Raw genomic sequence first — 20,636 nt, 5'->3', positions numbered from 1 at the left:
AAAAAAATCTTGTTAGAGGTGAAAAGGTTGGTGTGTGGATAAATGTTAAAGTGGATAAGTGCTATGGGAATGAATAATGCCATACAGAATCACATGATTCATATCACATGATTTGTATGTTCCTCAAGCTTCTGCTCCAGCAGAGCACACAAATGATGGCAGCTGATAAAATCATACACGTGGACCATTAGGATACTGAAATGTTCCTCAAATTAATTTAATAAAAACTCTGTCACCAAGCTTCCATTACTTTAACACATTTATGGTTTTGCTTCGTTTGACCTTTGACTGACGCTCTCTTCTTCTGCAGTAGTGCAATAAACTACTGCTTATCTCAATGAATCAACTTCTAATATTCACCTAACAGTAGTGGGTGGAAAGGTCTGTGAAGATTCTCAGCCATTGAGGTCATGGTATCTTCAGGAGTTGTAAACATCGGTAACTGGACTCAAGTTTCTCGAAGATGTTTCACCTCGCATCCAAAAGGCTTCTTCGATTCTCACTGACTGGTGGTGAGTTGTGGATATTTAACCTCTTGTGGGTTATTACCTACCATGAGGGTCATGTTGAATATGCAGGTCGTTGACCCCTGGCCAACTTTTGGGCCGTTAATCCATCAACACTCCTACTCTCTCCAAGAGTAGGAGTGTTGATGGATTAACGGCCCAAAAGTTGGCCAGGGGTCAACGACCCAAGATGGATTAATGGATAATCGTGCAGAGGATCTTCTGTTTTCTTCGGACAATCTGCTGACTTTATACAAGGTGACTGGTTGGAGAGATCCCACAGAAAGTCTGGGTCTTACTCAGACATTTGCGGTCACACATGCAGTCCCTTGCGAAGAATGTTCTGAGGATCTCCGGAGTTCAGTGCATGTCTAAAATCAGCTTATCTTAGGTGACTAATAGTTTGTGCCGCAGACCACCTTCTTTGTTGAGTGATAGTCATATCCAAGTCGATGAAGATGGCTTTACTCACTCCTCTTTCATTTTTTCTTCTCTACCCAAAATAGAGACATTACCATTCTCTACATAGTGTCACTTTGCTTAAAGGGATAGTTCACTGAAAACTCACTCATTATCTACTCACCACCATGCCGATAGAGGGTGGGTGAAGTGTTTGAGTCCACAAAACACTTTTGGAGTTTCAGGGGTAAACAGCGTTGCAGCGAAATCCAATCCAATGACGACTTGAAACGGCGCCATTTACACCGTGTTTTTAGCCTAAATGTCCGCTACCGGAAATAGCGATGCGACCGCGCAGCCTTGGGTAAGAGCTTTTTTTACATTTGAAGATGTGGTCACCATTTACTTCAATTGGATTTGACTGTAATGCTGTTTACTCCTAAAACTCCGAAAGTGTTTTGAAGACTCAAACACTTCACCAACCCCTCCATCAGCATAGTGGTGAGTAGATAATGAGTGAATTTTCGTTTTTGGGTGAACTAAATAAAGTATTTAGATACACTTGGGTCTCTATAAACCAAAGTGGCATCATTTTCCACACATTTTCATTTCATCATAATTATCAATATGATTAACCAAAATTCTGTGTTACATAAAAGCACCATATCCTCAAATATGTTCAAAAGAAGGATATGCATCTTAACTTTATACTCGACAGGGATGTGAATGTAGATTTTTCTTTTCATTTTTCAATTCTGTGAACACCAGAAATGAAATTCTGTTCAACGTCATTGTAATATTTAAAAGGAGAAATTGATATACAGAGCAACTAAAGCCTACACTCTCTGAAAAGACATAACTAGTATCGTAAAGTGTTTTTGTCACAATTTGATGCACTGAACCTTTAAGCGATAGAACTTTGGGTTTAACATAATCTGCATCTATATAAAACATTCCTTCTGCCCAACTTGGTCCAAAGTGAATCTCTGTTAAGTGACGTAAGCAACAGAACAGCGTGCTGCACCTCTGGTATGTCACCATACCAGCTCTGTGGGGGGGCTCCTGTGCGCCCAATTCCTGAGCTTAACCTCACCTCTGAGGATTGAAGCCGCTCACGTCACGTCCCCTTCTGCCATGTGTTGAAGTCTCTGGTGGTCCTCTGTGGCAGCGTGGAACAGCTTCCTCTCTGCAGTGAACACGTCTCTTGTTTCCTGGTAACTGGTTCCAGCAGTGCAGTGCTTTTTGTCATACAGTTGGTATTGATTTAAACAAGCTCAGGGTCTCTCTTCTCATCGTTACTGTGAGGATGGTTTGGAAGCAGAAAGTGTCCCATCTTATGTCCTTGTTTCAGAATCACCTTTATTAGCCAAGTATGTTTGTGCATACGAGGAATTTACGTAGATGATGTCTTGTATTTCTAATTCTAAGCTCACAGTGCTTAACTGGGTTTGTGGGTGGTCCGCAGGTCACCTTTAATTCAGGTTCGCCAGTCATTCACACGTGCAGTTAGGTGAAAGGTGAGATGAGATCTATGTTAGATGGTTTACAGAAGGAGAGGGGGTTTAAAGAATTTTCTGCTTTTGTCCTTTAATTTCAGATTATTTAGTTTTGACAAATCTTGGTCCTGATTGCTTCCTCCTACAGATATCCACATTAATAAGGTCACAGGATTTATCTACTCTTGAATTAAAACCTTTTTTAATGCCATTTTCTTCAGTCAACTTACTTTTGTGCGATGACATTTAGTTTGTTTGTGTAGGACTGATGTTAGAGCCTGCAATTCTTTTTTTCACTTCAATCTAAATGAAGTAATTACCTATTTTTTATCTCTGTTTTTGGTCTCCACCACCATCCTGGCCTGTCTGCTGTGTGCTGCTCAGCAGTTAGTGGACAGTGTCTTTTTTTTTTTTTACAGAAGTTTTCCTGAACACTTTCTCTACTGTGTCCAAAAACAACACAATAAGAGCAGTGGGAGTGAATCACCAGGGTTGTGGAAACTAAACGTCTTATAACCCAAGAGTGAGCTTGGGTGAAAAGATGCTAAAGCGCTCTGTAGAGCTGTAAGGAATTCCAGAATCAGGTGGGCTGATTTAACTTAACGGGTTGAGATGTTTTAATTATTTACATTCATCGCAAACCATCAATGTAGTGCATTTTTACTTGGTTGCTCTAAGAAATCTCACCTATGAAAGCAGGTATTCAAATAATGGCTGAGTGATTTTAAAAAATAACCAGGAAGTGCAGTTACCTATAGTCCACTCTCACAATTCACACAGTTCTTTTCTACTTTGCCGTACTTCTGATGAATTTTGAGGTACCGTCAACAAAACTCACCACCAAAAAATGTTGGGTTTTTTTCACTCTATATGGCTTTATAAGGAGGGAAGTGAGGAAAACTTGTATCCAAAAAATAATGACATGAAGAATCCAGCTCCGCTCAAAGTGGTTTGAAAAATGTAAAAGGCCTTTATTTAAATTGGCTTGAAGCTGTAAAATACACCAACGCGTATCGGACGGACCTGGATTCTTCATGCCATTTTATTTTATTTTTTTTACATGTATTCCCTTTCATGAGCAACAGTGGTTTGAGGGACACCAGTAGCGCTCCTGCCATCTCTTTCATTTACCGGGAAGTGTTCTGGTTCATTCATGGTGTTGAGTTTGCATTGAATTGGGGACAATGAAAATTTGTATGTATTACCTGTTTTTCTCTGCCGTTAAAATAGAGAGAGACCCAGCCAACTATGAGTCTTCACGTTAAATAGTATTTAATACTTTTTTATTAGTAATAAAAAAATCGTTTTACAGTGTCAAAGAGAACTGGACTCATGTTGATTCTATCTTTAAATAATCTTTTTGTCAGTCTCCACTTCTCCCAGCCAAGAAATAGTCTGGAACATCAGTCCAATCTACAAAGAACACATTGGTAAACAGACCAAATATTGTTTTTTAATCAGAGAGTTTTAGAGGTTCTAAGTTTGTTGCTTTTGGACAGACCCTGGCTTGCTTTCTAAGCTAAGCTAGCAAACAGCTCGCTGTAGTTTCATAATCACTGTAGTTGTGAGAGTGGTGGCAGTCTAAACATTTAACAATTTCCACCAATGTTTAAGACTGAAGCCCCCCCCCCAAAAAAAAAAAAATATAGCTCTGGTGACCAGTTGGACTACTGCGTTTTCCCCCTCCCCTCTGTTTCACTCCTTCTCTCCCTTGATCCCCTCTTGCCCTCTCTTCTCTGCTACCCACTGTGCATGTTTGATCCCTCGTCCTCTGTATCTCTGAAATTCTGCTTTCTTGCTCTTAAACATCACATGATGCCACATTCAAGTGAAGACAGAATGCAGGAGCGTCTGTGAAGTAAGCACAGGCCTCTACGTGGTAAAGCACACAGTATTTTGTTGTAGACCACTTAAGATGGGGGAGCTGCTGGGCCTTGATTATACACATGCACACACACACGCACAAACACCTACCTATCTACACACAGGTATAAAAGTTGCCCATGTGTTTCTAGTCTTGCTCCCTATGGGCCACATGATACACTTCCCGTCTCAACAGGAAAACTCTCCTGTAAACCAGCCTCATTAGCCCACTGACCTGTGTGTGTGTGTGTGTGTGTGTGTGTGTGTGTGTGTGTGTGTGTGTGTGTGTGTGTGTGTGTGTGTGTGTGTGTGTGTGTGTGTGTGTGTGTGTGTGTGTGTGTGTGTGTGTGTGTGTGTGTGTGTGTGTGTGTGTGTGTGTGTGTGTGTGTGTGTGTACGCTGCACAGGAGTGACTCCCCTGCAGGATCCAGTAAGCAGCAGACTCCCCAGCGCTCTTCAGATGCTGCGACAGCAAGTTCAGCAGCAGAGGACCTGTTTGAGGATTTTTGACGCATCACTTCCCGACTGTGCTGTACAGATGAACTGTTGACTGATGTATGTTGGTAAAGTTCTGATATTTTTATACTGGATCAAGCCCTGAAGCTCAAGTGTGAGTTTTTGGCCAGGATCAAAATATTGTCTCGACCAGTGGAAACGATATAAAGGCAAAGTTGAGGAAACTACCAGTTCAACATAGAAAGTCACGACCACAGCCGTAAGGATCGGAGGACTTCTTGTCATCACCTTCACCCGCGCCTGCCAACTTAATCTTTGAATCAGACCGTGTAGGTCCCTGTCTGGTAGAATTTTATAGTCATGGGGAGGGAGTTAAAAATTCAAGAAAGAATTATGATTGGACGCAGCACGAGCAAACACTCCTGGGTGCAGGATAAGTCATCAAACAGCTGAAGGTGTTTTACATGACGGGAAAAAACAGACACTTAGATGTAAAAATATTATGAAACTCTGAAAGAATCTTCAAATCTTAAATGTTTAAATGAGAACTTTTCCAGCTGATGACTTGAGTGTTGGTTAGCTACCCTGAGACCTGATTTAATATGAACTGCTTTATCTTTTGGTTAATGCAGCAGATGAATAGTAAAGTATCTGGGCTCCGGCTGTGATAATACACTGGACAATGAAAAACACAATACTGTGATGGTGTTTTACACGTTACAGATTAATCAAGTTACCAGAGTAGTCAACTGCTGGCCCCACCACAGACCAGAGGTTTTAGTGAAGAGCACACATCACTCTGGCCATTCGTTTACAGTATGTATCACAGCATTGTCATCAAACCTCCTCATTCAGTTTCTCCATTCAGTCGTTCCTTTGATCCGTCACCTGACTGTGACGTTCAGGGGACTGATGTTTAGAAATCATTATGTATTTTCAAGACGTATGTGATTCTAAATTGTGATTTTGTGATTACATATTACAAATGTGTCTACAAAATTTGTATTTGTACCAATAAAACATGTAAATATTGTATTTTAAATTGCAATATGTGTGTATTTGTACATGTACGTGTCAGTTTCTTAAACCCTGTTCACACCTGGGAATTAAATGTGTCCCAGATGATCACAGGCACAGGTGTGAAAGCAAAAAGCATCCTGGATATGTTTATGACATGTTAACATCTTCTGACTTGGATGACTCTCAGAGTTGGTCTGGTCTGCTCATGCTCATTTTTTTTATAGCTATGTGACCGTAAATGTGTCCAGAGCCACAATGAAGGACCTTCTCAGCTGATGTCTGTGTAAGACAGTTTCTGAAATTGCATTAGTTCTGTTTGTCCACAACGTCAGACATTTTTGAAAAGCCCATACATATGTTAGGTGACTCCCAGTTCACTTAGTCTTGGATTGGCCTGCTTTTGATTGCAAGTTGAAAGTAAAAGGCTTAAAGTCCTGTTGGTTTGGAAGCTGCCGTTTAGAAAAAGCATCTTGCTGCTGCTGCTGTCACTCATGCTTTCTCCAAATGGCAGAGAACTTTGTGTGAAAGCTCCTCCCACAGCTGCTGACCTGTGTGGTTCCAACCGTAGACTGTATATAAAGATGGATGACGCATCCTCACTTCCTCCCACGATCCTTGAAAACACAAAAAATGTATTCTGCATACGAACGCTACAATCTTGCGCATTTATTGCCATAGTCAGTGCAGTAGAGATCATTGGAGCCAGAGTCTGCGCAGTAGCGGTTGGGGAAGTAGTAGTGAGTTCCCATCGATACAAGCACTTGAGCAATCGTGAGTCAATCTGAGCTGTCTATCATGACCTTTTACCCCATTTTCATAACATCAAATGTATCTGAATATTAGCACTTGAACACATCAGTGTGATAAAAACTACCTCAAATGACAGAAACCATGTTTGTGATATTTCTTTTATGTTTGTTTTGACGTTTGAGGTTGTTCCATGTCCCATCTACTAACATGGAAGAAGCAGTATTTAGGATACAGCAGCCCGCCACAAAGTAGAGATCAAGACGATTTGGCTTCACTTTTCGGGAGCCGTCATGTCGTCCATCTTAATACAGTCTATGGTTCCAACTTCTGAATCAGCAATGCATGGAGCTGGTTCTAGGTTAGGCACCAGCACAGCATCACTGGAAACCGGCTAATTGCCACTAATTCTAAATATACTGTCAAGATGCATTCAGGGAAATGTAGTATCCACAGATTTTGGAGCTTCACCCTGAGTCAGGCCATTCCTCTGCCTCTGCTGAACTGATTTTGATCATTCTTTTTTGTGTCTCTCTTCTAAATCCTTCATTCTTGATGGAAGAACAGCATTAAATCAGTGGAATGACCCTTTAATGTGGAAGTTTGTCTCCCACTCAGGCTTTCCCCATTCTCACTTCCTCCGACTACACCTCCCACTCTCTCTCTGCCATTCACCCTTAATCATCCTTATTCTGTCCCACAACCCCCACCCAGCCTCCAGTGGGCGGTGTGCGGACATGTGCGCCCCTCCTCTCCCATAGTGTCTGCATAATAGTGGCCGTGGAATGGATTTGAACTTGCAGCCAGAGCTGAGAGGTGGAAGAGGTCCGGACACCAGGCGTCTGTGTGAGAGGAGCCGCCGCACCACAGGGATCAAACCTCCGGGACTTTCGTTTGCAGAAAGTTTTCACTGATAACCCGGACGCAAGCCAGCTGGATTTTCTGACTTTTTAAAAATAGCGTTAACAAGGTAGGATATTTGTATTATTGCTAAATTTGTATTTAATTTCCTGTTGAGGTTTCGGGCACAGAATCTAGTGTAAATAGTTTTCAGGAGGGAACATGAAGCTGATGCTCCACTGTGCGCGTCTCTCATCCACAGGAGCAGCAGAGCTTGTGGGTGGGCAGGAATGTTCCCACACTGATAATAGGGAAGGATGAGAGACGTGATAAGTTGGGACCAGTTTGGTCCGTTTACAGCCACTGGTAAATGAACCACGTGATGTGTTGATTAGCTTTATCACCACAGCGATTCTGGTATCTGGTTCCCTGACAGCTGTGAGCGCACATCTGTTCTCTTTGCTCCAGTGTCATTAATGTCACATAAAAAAGAATATTAAATTAATCTATGTAGAAATACGTGCTCCATAGATCCTTTACTAAAGTAAAAGTAAAAAAAAAACACCACTTGAAACAGTTCTGAATGCACAATTTGCCTATGTTGATTATATTCATGTATTTTGACTTAAGTATCAAAAGTATTCACTGGCTCATTTCAGAGTGTAAAATCATCATATACAGTATTGTGTTGTAGCTGGGGACTGATTTGATCTGCTTCATGTTGTTGGTTAGTTAATCATGTTTTCTATCTAAACCCTGAAGTTGCAAAGTACAGAGCAATTAAAGTATATATGATAAGGAGTAGAAGTATGAAACAGGTTAAAGTGAAAATACTCAAGTAGAGCAAGTATTTCAAAACCAATAGAGCTTGAGTAAAAGTACTGTATACTTTCCTCTACTGTCACTAGGTACACTGTGCTGTAATAAACCCTGAATCATATGAAGCTGCTCAGCACTTTCAGTTATGTTTCTCCAGAAGTCATTTACTCAACAGGAAATTACTGATTTATTGTTTGTCTTCTTTTCTCAAGTAAAGATGCTAAAGTCTAAAGTAGCAGACAAGAGAAATGCCTGCATTCAACTAAAGAATTTTTCATTCCTTTACTGTTTTTTCCCTGACACTGAACAGAAGTCAAAAAATGTTATCATTCACTGAATCCTCACTCTTTTCCCGCAGATCGTTTTGAGATGTTTCCTCACATCCTCACATACCTGCTGTGTCTGGTGTGTCTGGGTTCTGCTCGTCCTCAACCAGGTGAGTCACCTGTTGCCCAAAACAATGTGACTGAAGCCTGAAACCAAACTTTGTCACCACTCATCAGTTTTTCTTTCCTTTCCTCATGCGCCTCTTACATAGGCCTAATAACACACGTGCCAAGTCGCAGGTCCAAGACCGACAGTGGAAAGAGATTCATGCTCCAGCACACGAGGACACATTCACTCTGAATTGGAAATCTGTTCTGAACATGTGTTTTCCAGTAATCACACTCTCACTACGTAAAGTTTCTTGCATCTAGCAGCAATCAGACTGTGGAAGCCAGGGTCTGATTGCTGCTGCCTTTGCTGCCAACATTGAAAAGCCAAACTTCCATGGCCCTGAAAAATCATCCATGCGTTAATTATCCTATATTATTACTTATCCTTGAAGGGTCACATTGAGCCTAAAGTGGGTTACACTCTGGAGAGGTCGCCAGGGTCGGCATGTGGACCCCGTTCAGATCTGGTATTAGTATCTGTCCTGGGTGATACAGACAGTGCTGAGTACGAGTGTGAACCCACCCAAATGGATGTTGAGATCCAATCCGAAAGACATTTACACCTCACATTCACACGAATATTTGGATCCTGCAATCACGTAGTCAGCGTCCTGTTTTCGACACTTTTTTGAAGGGGCACTGTTGCTGCATCCTGGGTTTAGGACGACAATAATTGTTATTGATTGAAAGAAATGCAAACAAGCCAGAGTGTTTTTTATCTCTGATAGCAGGATGATAATCGGAGCAGGCAGACCATTGTCCACCACTGATACAGCACGGAGGAGAAAGGTCTGGCTATGCAAGACTGAAGAAAAGGAAACATCCACAAATACTTACAGAACTCATACATACAATTTGGAAGTTTGTTTATGATTATTATCTTGATGTTCCTCAATATTAGCGTTTGGCTGTCAAGAAGGAATTCCATATTTTTTCAATTTATTTTTAGAATAATACATTTTGGTTCAGCTTACAAGTCAATTTGTAATTGTATCCTCATTTCTTTATATATAGACAGTCTTTAGATTTTAAAATGTACTGGTGCGTTTCTCTGGGCTGTAGCACTGGAGTTTGTGAGCATGCAGTACCATTTTGACCACCAGGGGGCCCTTTGAGTAAGTTTAACACATTTTGATGCATGGGGTGGTAGAAGATCTCTATAGTATATCACATATACTACTCAACCGATTTACATGAAATATTGCGGACGGGTGGGACATGACTTTGGTGCTGATCTGGATCACAGCGCAGATCTGACAATTTGTTTCCACTTTCTTTAACATTGTGATTTAGGGCATTTTATTCCCGTTCATTTTTCAGTGAATAATTATTGATCTGGATTCTGCCATTTAATTTTTTGTGTTTGTCTTTATTCGACAGTTGTCACCTACCCTGGACAAAAAAATCTACAAAGCTGAAATAATTGACGATTTCGTTCAATTTATTTCAATAGTTATCTATCTTTTTCTCACAAATTTCAACTTTATTTCCTTCCATTGCATACAGGAACTAGCATTCCCACTAAACGAACTATAGTGACCTGTTATTAGCTCAGCCAGGCGGTGTCTCTGCTGTCGGCTGAAATATCTCAGAAACTGTGTGATGGATTTTGACGACATTTGGTTCTGACACTCATGCTCCCCTCAGAATGAACTGTAACAATTCTGGTGGTGCTCTGATTTTTTATCTAGCGCCATCATCAGGTCAAGATTTTGATGTGTCCTATATTTCGGTTTATGATTTTGTGTACCAACAAAATCCCCATCCCCATCAACCTCCTATGTACTTTGTGTTTAGTGCTAATTAGCAAATGCTAGCATGCTAAAACACGAGACTAAGATTGTGCACACAGTAAATATTATACCTTCTAAACATCAGTATGTTGTTATGCTCATATTAGCATTTAAATCAACAGCCTCTCGAAAACCTATTTGGAACAGTTATGATCATATATTTTATAGGCCTCCTCCTTTAATATACACAACTGTTATATACACAGCCTGTAGTCTTTAAAGAAAAAACATGCACTGATAACAAAAATTCAATTCTCTCATGTATTTTCCTTCTGTTAAAATGTCTATTGGGACAGTACATTTCTACTTTGACAATTAATAATTGAACAGCTTTTACGAGTCTGTATGATTGATTTAGGTTCATGGCTAAAATTTAGGTTTTCCAGTTTTTCTAGCACATTACAGTACAGATTTTGCCTTTCACCCACACAGTACAATGCATATATTTACACTGAGAAGGGGAAAGGACACTTCAACATGCAGAATGGGGAGAACTGGATTAAACCTGTGACCTTCTGGGCCACAGCTCAGTTTTTTGGAAATTTTTTTAGCAGCTAAACATTTTCTTTTAAATTTGTTTTTAATGAGTATAAATGACAAATGAAAACAAACTAACAAAAAGCTTTTCAGACAACTTCTAGTGTGACTCTTGATATGACGTACAACAGATCTAGACAGTAACTGTGTATTACACCATTTTGACACAAAGACACACACACACTCATGCAGGATCCTGTTTTCCAGCGCCACCACACTCAGTGGGAGTGGAGAAGAACTCACCTGCAGCCGGCTCTCTGTCAGGCCGAGTGGTGCTGCCATGTCACTTCTCCATGATGCCAGATTCTCCCAGCAGCTTGGCATACACTCCCTCACCCACCACACACACCTTTACACCTGGACCTCTCCTCCCTGCCGATGCTCCTCACACTGAGGAGGAGCAGCTGAGAATCAAGTGGACAAAGCTGGAAGGAGAGGGAGAGAGGGTGGTGCTGGTGGCCCAGGCAGGGTTGGTCAAAGTGGGGCCAGAATACAAGAGCAGGGTGTCTGTGCCCAGTCACCCGCTGTCGGTCGGGGACGCCTCTCTGATCATAGTGAAGCTAAGGGCCAGTGACGCAGGACTGTACCGCTGTGAGGTGATGCATGGGATGGAGGACACTCAGGACACTGTAAGCCTTAATGTCACTGGTGAGTCAAGCAAACACTCACACACACACACACATACATATACACACACAGCCAATTATTCACTTTTATTGGTCACATTAACAGTCTATGTAAAGAGTCTACAAACTGGTTCATTGCCTGAATCCAGATGTGAGAAGCTGGCAGAGACTTCACTGATGCTTTCAGATGGGGAGGCTCTGTCTTAAATATTAATTCAAGCTTGTGCACATATTGTTTTCATGAAATCTGCACCGACAAAGAGTTTTACATTGTTAATGGTTCAGATAACTACTGATTTAATACTGTGAGACCCTACCCACCTATACTGTGTGTAGTGAAAGGGACAGGGGTATACAGGTAAAACACGTTTTCTGCAGTAACACAGTGATAGCTGTCTGTTCATCCATGGGTACATTGTAAACAGGAGCCGATTCTGGTAGGCCACAGTGTAACTCACTGCCTCCAGGGCAACCTTAGGTTTCCTGTTTACATACAAAGAATAATTACAGCTCTTATAACAATAAATCAAGTTTTTCTATTTTGAATTATCGATAGATATTAGTGTAAAACCTGTGGATTACACCAAAGATTTGTCCCAGACAGAAATTAGATACCTCCAGCCACAGAAAGTCCAATCATTACACAACAGAACAGGGAAACATAAACCAGTCCGCTATTTCAGCTGTCATCCTCAGAATACATCTAACTGTTGTCCAGTGTCATTAGCTCCTTTATTTTCTGCTGGAATCTGGGAGGATATCCTGGCAGAGCTGCAGGAGGATGTGAATAGATGACTGAGCTGGTAAATGGAGAGTTGTTTATCGCTCATAGGGGGCGTCTTTGTCAGCAGCTGCTGGACAAAGCTCTCTGTTCAGTATTAATGTGGAATCTGTGTAAATGTCTGAGAGCAAGGGTTTGCTCATTAGATGGATAATCCTCCTCAGAACGCTTTGGGGTTTCCACTGGATGAGCTCTGATGGCAGGAGCCCAGACATCTTTAATATTCACTGAAGTGTGAGGTCCGATGCAACTTTGACCGTCATGTACAAAATACTATATATAGTATTTACAGTATATACACTATACTGAAGGTCAAATCACTGTCTGTCCTGAAAGGAAACCCCTCTTATAGAAAAAGGCCACTGCACCTCTTCTTATCCAGCAGCACTGAAGTAGATCTAAAGCTATTGATCAATCATTTCCTGACTAGCCAATAAGTCAATCAAGAAATTTTGACAATGAATTAATTGTTTTAGTAATTTTTTTTTTTTTCTGTCACAAATTGGTTTTCTTAATAACATTTCTACTTAGTGTTGGTACAAATAATACAACAAATACACCACAAGCAAAAAAATAACCAAATAATATCTAAATAGATGAATAAAAAAGCGATGACTCAGTAACAATTACAGATTGGACACAAACACCACTCCAAATGAATCATCATGTTGCTCTGCGACTGCAGCCCTCGTCACTGCACAACTCTGCACATATTTATTATATTGTTTATCACTTGTGTCCAGGTGTGGTGTTCCACTACAGAGCCAGCACCAGCCGCTACACCCTGGATTTCCCTGGCGCTGTGGAGGCGTGTCATGCTGTAGATGCCTCCGTCGCTACACCAGAACAGCTGAAGGCTGCTTTTGAGGACGGCTTGGACCAGTGTGATGCAGGCTGGCTCGCCGACCAGTCAGTCAGGTGTGTTTTAAAAGAATTATTTGTCATTGAGCTGGAAGTCGTTTTCAGAGAAAAGAAGGTTTGTTAGGACTTATACATTGACAGAAATAACTTGATATGGTGATTTGCTCTTAAATTCTGTGCGCTGCTTTTTATAGATATCCAATCACCGTGCCCCGTCCTGGCTGTGCAGGTGATCTGACGAACAAGCCAGGAGTGAGAACATACGGCATCCGACCCCCCACAGAGAAATATGATGTGTACTGCTTTGCAGACAAATTTCATGGTAAATTCACAAGTACATTTCACGAAAGAGTGGGAGCAGATAGCTAGCATGACACTGTCCAACCTTTTAAAAATACACCTTCTAACACATTTTGAACTTCTACAAAAAAGGCAAGTTCAAATAGTAAAACATATTTTCTGAACCCACCTGGTTCTGCGACTTCTTGCCTGACTTTTCTCCCTTTTTTCTGTATAGTGCAAAAGTTGTATTGTCTTATTGTGTCGCACGCCACCCATTTATGGCTATTAACTTCTCGTTTGGTCTCAACACACCTTTGTTCATTGTAATAAGAACTCTTTGTGTCTACAATTCCTCCTTCTTGTTTGCATTTGATGCCGCACTTCCCTCCAACGATCACATTGGTTTGTTAACTGCGCCTTTTGTAAAATATGATTTTTTACCTTTGTTAATATTTCTTAGATGCTCCCACTTCTCCACTCAAGGTCCTCTGGTTTCATTGTTGGGCTTTTGACCATATTGCATGATATTTAGAAGCAGCAGCAACAGAATCTGTCCATGTCCACTTTTGAGCCCTGAATAATGACAAGTTTGAAAATGTGTGACATAGTCAAAAGCTCCACAAACAGCAACTAAGGGGGCCATGACTGGAGATTGCTTTAAGATCTTCTCTCTGCAAGGTCAAGATTGATCTGTTAAAGTGCAAAAATATTCGAAGGTATACTTTGGTTTAATGTAAACAGCTTCCATACATTGTAAAAGTGCTTTTACAGCACCAAACCTTTGACTAACTTTATCTTTCTGCTTTGTCTGAAGGCGAGGTCTTCTTCCCTCCATCTATTAGCGTCAAAGTCACCTTGCAGCAGGCAAGAGAGGAGTGTGAGAAACACGATGCCGTGCTGGCGTCGCCTGGTCAGTTGTTTGCAGCCTGGAGGGCGGGGCTGAACAGATGCGACTACGGTTGGCTGTCTGACGGCAGCGCCCGCTACCCCATCACCTTCCCCAAGCCTCAGTGTGGAGGGGGCCAGCTGGGCGTTCGCACACTGTACAAGTACGAAAACCAAACTGGCTACCCAGACCCCTCGGAAAAGCATGGACTTTTCTGCTTCAAGGGTAAGAATGAAAGCCACAGTAGTACTCACGGGTGGAAGTCAGACATTTTCTTGACAAAGTTTAAAGCCATGATCCTTTGCACCCTAATGGTAAGAGTCATATTTATGACAGCCAGCAGAGGTGTTTGTAACTTGAACAGATATGTACGTGACTGTCACAAATGTCGTCTTCCTCTCACATAACATTATAAATAATCATAGTTGTATAAATGATGTAAATCAGCAAAACTTTACAAACTAAAGGCTTCATTATTCTCTAAATGAACTAGTTTGTCCAACAACGTCTAAAATAATGTTCCCTTGAAGGCAGGGAGAGGAGCATGCACAGCCATCTAACGGCTTTCACATATTTTTATAGTCTCAACACCATGAATCGTAAAAATGGAGATAAGGACTCACAAGTCTCCAAGTCTTTTCTGACAAGATTATTTTTAAGATGAAAATGTGCAACAGAAAATTGACGATGAGAAATCCCAGAGTTTTGGTTTGCACTAGAGGACAAGCATATTTCCGGAAGAGTTGAAGTACTGCAGTGGATGCTAGTAAGCAGAGGGATTTTCTATTGGCTCAGATTAAATTTGAGTTTTTGAATTTAAGAAGGCCTGATTAAGTAAAACTCTCCAGGATCCCCAAAAAGTCTGGAAGAGAGAATGTGTTCTGTCCTTTCATGAATCGTCTTGAGACTTTTAAAGCTAACAAGGACAGTTGTCTCTCATGATGCTTTATGTAGTTGGGCATGAATAAATAATAATGATTTTGTTCCTTCCACTCCTGTAATTGGCACAAAGTCATGTCAAGTCAGTTTAACTTTTTTTTCTGAAGTTAGACAAAGAAATGAAAGCAAATGAAGATTTATATGAGAGGCTATAATATATGAATAAAGACAAACAGTTTTTGAATAAAGTTTTTGAATAAAAACTGTATATGACCATTTAAGGTTAAATAAATAAATAGATTTAGGCTGACGCAGCTCTAGACTGATCCATAAGTTAAAATCACTGACACATACGTGACACATGAAGTCACAAGATAACTGGAGCTGACTTCATAAACGGCGAGGTGTGTTATGGCTACGAGCACACTACAATCTGCAGTCGCCTAAAAGCAGTTGAGCGTAAAGACGAGGAAACACAGAGGGATGAGAGAGAACAAACAGTATTAAAACCCAAACATGAGAAGAATGAACTCCCACTATCCTGTTTATAGTGGGGCACTTTTTTTTTTATGAGGGGAAAAAACCAACTCCTTGCACTCTCACACAGATACTGCAGAAAATGGACAGGTCCCTAATGCTTCACAGCTGGACCCTGCCCAAAAACACACACACACACACACACACACACACACACACACACACACACACACACACACACACACACACACACACACACACACACACACACACACACACACACACACACACACACACACACACACACACACACACACACACACACACACACACACACACAGATTGACAGACAGACTGACACAGGGAGGAGAAGGTGGAAAAGAGGGGGATTGCAGAGCTACTTCTCCCATAAGTAACATCATCGAAAAAACACAAACCTTAAAAAGAGAGGTCAGCTCAGTGTGTGCAGTGTGAAGTAGATATGCAGCAAAGGAACTGAGTATACACTTTGAGTATGATGCTTTACAGATGATATAATTGCAAGCAGTCTCATGTCTGGCAGCATCAAGGTACTTTCTGGACCTGAAGACTGCGTGATGTTTTCTGCCAAGCATTAAGTGAGGTGGCAGAGCTGCAGGAGAGAGTTAATGTACAGAGAAGTGACAGTATGAGGACAGACCCCAGCCCAGCCAGATGATCGCAGCTCGCCAAACACATGACATCATATCTGGGCAGGGCCAAACACGCAGCCAGGGTCGTGGTGCGAAAGACCAGAGCAGAATACGGAGAATCCCCAGAGTCTGCAGGCCAGTCAGCAGTAAACACCACTAGTATGTTCCGCAGTGGAAGAAGTACTCAGATCCTTTACTCAAGCAACATAATAAAACAATGTTAAACTGTTAAAATCACAATCTCAATTAAAGCAAAGGAATGGACCCTGGCAGCTAGGTTCCACTATACCATTACAATGGAAACAAAGTTGCAAGTGCACCAGAGGGAATGGAAGATGACACTCTGATTGTTTTATTGCACGTTACACCCAAAATACACCCATGATCTATAGATACCAAGAAAAAACCCTTTGAACCACATAGTGGATTTGGAAACAAACCAAATGCACTTGCTCCATGATGTTAACATACAACCCGTAGACCTCTTGAAAGTGAAACAACTGGACAATGACTGTGTTTGAACCTGTTGTCTAGCTATCAATATTGTATCATATTTCAGAATTCCAAAATAAGCAGTATTTGAATAGCATTAAAATGGAAAAACCTCACGCAAAGGTACGTCACAATCACACGTAATACTTAAGTAAATCTACTCAGTTACTTTCCTCGTGCTGGTAGAAAGAGTTGGAGGACGTGTGGAAGAAGGGAACCCCACCTACCCCTCACCCCATCCATCCTTACGAAGGAGAGTCAATTACATCTCGTTTATTGGAGCATTATGTCAGTGACGTTCAAAGCCTGCTGCTCACTCCCAAGACACTAACTACATGAACTCAGCACTTAGACACACACAAAGCACAGCATTGTATGTGTGTTTGGGACCCTGGTTTCCTGCCTTTTCTCATATGGTATGTATTCCACATAATGAGATAGAAATCTTCACTAAGCATCAGACTATTTTGAAGAGGTCTTTGCGAGAAAAGCCTTGTGGTCTGTTCAGAGTTGTGACTAGTGTTTGTTTAGAGTAGAAAGAAGAAGATGGATTTAAGTTTTAGCGAGGGAATTACTGTATGTCGCTCTCTGGACAACATTTCCTGAAACAATTAGGCTTTCAGTCGCTGTTATTTTTCTGACACCACTGGCTCTGTCGTCTCGGGGCCTGAAAATGTTTTACTCTGGACACGTGACTTCATGTTTCAAAAATCAAAGCTGCTACATTTCCTTTTATAGTCTGCTGTAAGCTAACGGCAGTCCTACAGCAGCATGATTAGCATTTTCTAGATAGTGCCAGTTTCTTTTTTTGAGTGAGTCATGATAATACTGCTTCACTGTGCAAACATCTCTTCTTGGATATAGCTGAAGGGGGCTGTTTTCTAACAAGCCAGACTGTAGCCCACTCTTGACAGATTAGGGAATAATCTCCACTTCTGTGGAGCATTTCCCAAAGAATACCATGTTGATTATTCCACGGTTATTATTATCTCGACATGTCAGTATAGTTTTTGGCAGAAACCTTTTTGGTGTGGCATTCATACCCAGTCAGACATCAGAAATGTGATACTCAGCCTTTTGCATATACAGCACATGACGTGACGGTCACAAATATCAGAGAGAACTTCAAGATATCATTCACTGGGACATTCCTACAAGTTTGTTACGCAGACAATTCTCAAAAATCGGAACCAGCCAGATGTATGAATAGGCAATTATGTTTTCACCCTGACATGGATGAACTCTGATATGGAAAATTATGCTGAGTTTCTCCTCCCCCTCCCCTGTGACGCCTGTGTCATCCTATCTTGCATAGTTTTATTTGCATGTAAAATATGATTTAAACGATCATATCAACACCAAACAAATTTAGCACAGATATTTAATCAGTATAAAACATGAGCTGTTTATGAACATATTTAATTTAAAACCATCTAACCATCCTGTGTGTGTACCATCAGGTACACACACAGGAACCATCTAATCACACAGCTTCAGTTTCTATAACATACGCAGCAAAGTCAAGCTGAAGATTATAGTGTTAAGAAATCAGTCTGCATCTTAAATGAACTCTTGGTTTCTGGGTGGATTTTTGATGAATATAGTGACTATGGCAACATGTTTAAGAAAGTTTAAGTTTGAGCCCCATGTTTCTGTAAAGGTAAGATGGGAATATTTTCTCTGCCTCCCTCTCTTACAGCCTATCTACCAGAGCCGACTACCATGAGCCCAGCGACGACTCCAGCTGTGTACAAACCTCACGACCCAACATACGATCCCCACACTACAACACTGTGGCCACTCTCAGACCCTGAAAGGGCTGAAATTCAAACAAGAAGACCAGAGCCGGCTGCATACTCTCCAACAGAGAGGCCACACACAGCCTCACCAGATCAACTTGGGGCCCTCCACACCTCCCCCCACACCACAGCTTCGGTGACCCCCACTCCCAGCTTAGACAACGATGATGTTCAGAGTTTCGGCATCAACAAGGTGGAGTCGGTACCAGTTAGAGGACACGTTGTGGTCCCCATGGAGCTCCCTCCCTTACCCACCCTCCCCTCCCAGACTGAACAACTTGACATCTCCCAAGGGGGGGGGGAGGGGGGCCAGGCGGGGTCGGGCCGAGGTGAGAGCGGGCAGGGAGGCAGCGGTGACGACGGCTCCAGTAGGGCTGAGGCAGGAGCAGTGGAGACCCCATCACAGGTGTCGGCAGAAACCGTATCAATACCGAGTCGGCTTCTAGAAACGACCATGGGGCCGGAGCTGAGCGTGGAAACCACATTGAGACCATCACAGCTTCCAGAGATCACCCCACAGCATGTTGGCCCAGGGATGCTCACCCCAGAGGTCGTCACCCCAGAGGTCGTCACCCCAGAGGTGCTCACCCCAGAGGTCGTCACCCCAGAGGTGCTCACCCCAGAGGTCGTCACTCCAGAGGTCGTCACTCCAGAGGTCGTCACTCCAGAGCCGTGCCTCCCTGTTGGTAGTGGAGATGATGGGCGAGAAGATCCTGCTGTGGTTTTTAAAGAGGACGTCCCCACTAGAGCGACGCTCACTTTTGACCTCGACCAATCGTTGTCCATTCCTGCTGTAGGTGAAGAGTCATCAGCCAAACCCCCATTCCATCTCATCATCGTCAATGTGCACAACCAGAATCAGTCAGGTAAGCAAGTCCTTTGGTTGTTTTATACCTTCCCTCATTTCGCAGCTGATCACACACACCATATTGATTTTTGATTGAGTGTTTCCTATTTAATCCTATTTTTTTATTACAGAGAATATGGTTTAGAGCTGCTTTAAATATTTATACAATGGAACAAAACATTATTGGTCACTTGTGTTGTATAAAGACCAAACTGTAATTGAGGGAGCTGCAGTGTTATTTTTTTATATCGTAAAACTTAAGTATCTACATCACTAGGAGTGCTACTTAATATTTATAAAAAATATATAAACAAAACAATAAAATATACAATTAACGTTCTCCAAAGTACGTGTTGGTAGGCATATATTTCTGAGCTGTGGACTGAACCATGCTAGCTGTTTCCCCTCTGCTGAGAAAGTAGCTACCTGTACTTTCCTTTAAAGGATAAGTTTTGAACATACAGTAACTACTCAATTTTTGAAGATGTTTTATGTCATGTCTCCACAATTGAAACCTATATTTGTTCGTATGTGAGCTGCAATGCATTTCCCACTGCACCTTTTTTTTCAACCGTCTTGGGCTTTGGGACCCAATAGTTCCACGTGGAATATGAAACCGCTGGGTCTTTTTCTTTCAGAATGACCTCATGTTTGTTACGGCGTGCTGTCGGGGACTAAACAGTAATCTTTGTATTTGTGCACTCATCAATCCACACACACACACACACACACACACACATACAAATTCACATTGTTTGCAGAGCCAGATGTGGAAAGTTATGAAGTCAGTCATCTCCACTTGGCCAGTTTTGTAGCTTAACATGCTGTAAACACATCACAGCGCCTCCCATGGGAAAGCAGTGGAGCCCCTATATCACAGCAAATCTTTCTTTAACTTCACCTTTCTGTCTTTTTCTCCCACACAATGATTCTCTGGTGGTCTGATGGAGTGATTGGCCTCTGTTCTCTTTGGCGGGCATGTCTATAGAGCTGTGTGTTGACGTTCAGGTTTAAATGTCTGTCAAAAGAGCTGGAAACAAAACACTGAGCTTGACCTTAATTTCCTTTTTGCTTTCAGGAGCTGCCTGAATTTCTGTAACTAACAACTTATCCAGAAACCTCT

The 20,636-nt window shown here is 41.8% G+C and overlaps 2 protein-coding genes across 2 annotated transcripts in view; both read left to right on the top strand.

Moving 5' to 3' along the window:
* The window catches only part of xrcc4 (X-ray repair complementing defective repair in Chinese hamster cells 4), a 28,807-nt gene extending 23,046 nt beyond the window's left edge, over nucleotides 1–5,761 (top strand). The window contains exon 8 of the mRNA XM_035184798.2: nucleotides 4,671–5,761. Coding sequence (XP_035040689.1) covers nucleotides 4,671–4,773 — 103 coding nt within the window. The 3' untranslated portion in view covers nucleotides 4,774–5,761. The remainder of the gene's footprint in view (nucleotides 1–4,670) is intronic.
* A 1,362-nt stretch (nucleotides 5,762–7,123) lies between these two features.
* The window catches only part of LOC118125511 (versican core protein), a 29,561-nt gene continuing 16,048 nt past the window's right edge, over nucleotides 7,124–20,636 (top strand). The window contains exons 1-7 of the mRNA XM_047344392.1: nucleotides 7,124–7,456; nucleotides 8,504–8,581; nucleotides 11,120–11,560; nucleotides 13,063–13,237; nucleotides 13,375–13,502; nucleotides 14,277–14,573; nucleotides 18,567–19,532. Of these exons, the coding sequence (XP_047200348.1) occupies nucleotides 8,515–8,581; nucleotides 11,120–11,560; nucleotides 13,063–13,237; nucleotides 13,375–13,502; nucleotides 14,277–14,573; nucleotides 18,567–19,532 (2,074 nt within the window). The 5' untranslated portion in view covers nucleotides 7,124–7,456; nucleotides 8,504–8,514. The remainder of the gene's footprint in view (nucleotides 7,457–8,503; nucleotides 8,582–11,119; nucleotides 11,561–13,062; nucleotides 13,238–13,374; nucleotides 13,503–14,276; nucleotides 14,574–18,566; nucleotides 19,533–20,636) is intronic.

The sequence above is a fragment of the Hippoglossus stenolepis genome, chromosome 18 (genome assembly GCF_022539355.2).
Source record: "Hippoglossus stenolepis isolate QCI-W04-F060 chromosome 18, HSTE1.2, whole genome shotgun sequence".
NCBI classification, from domain to species: Eukaryota; Metazoa; Chordata; class Actinopteri; order Pleuronectiformes; family Pleuronectidae; genus Hippoglossus; species Hippoglossus stenolepis.
This window is presented reverse-complemented; position numbering and strand designations above follow the sequence as displayed.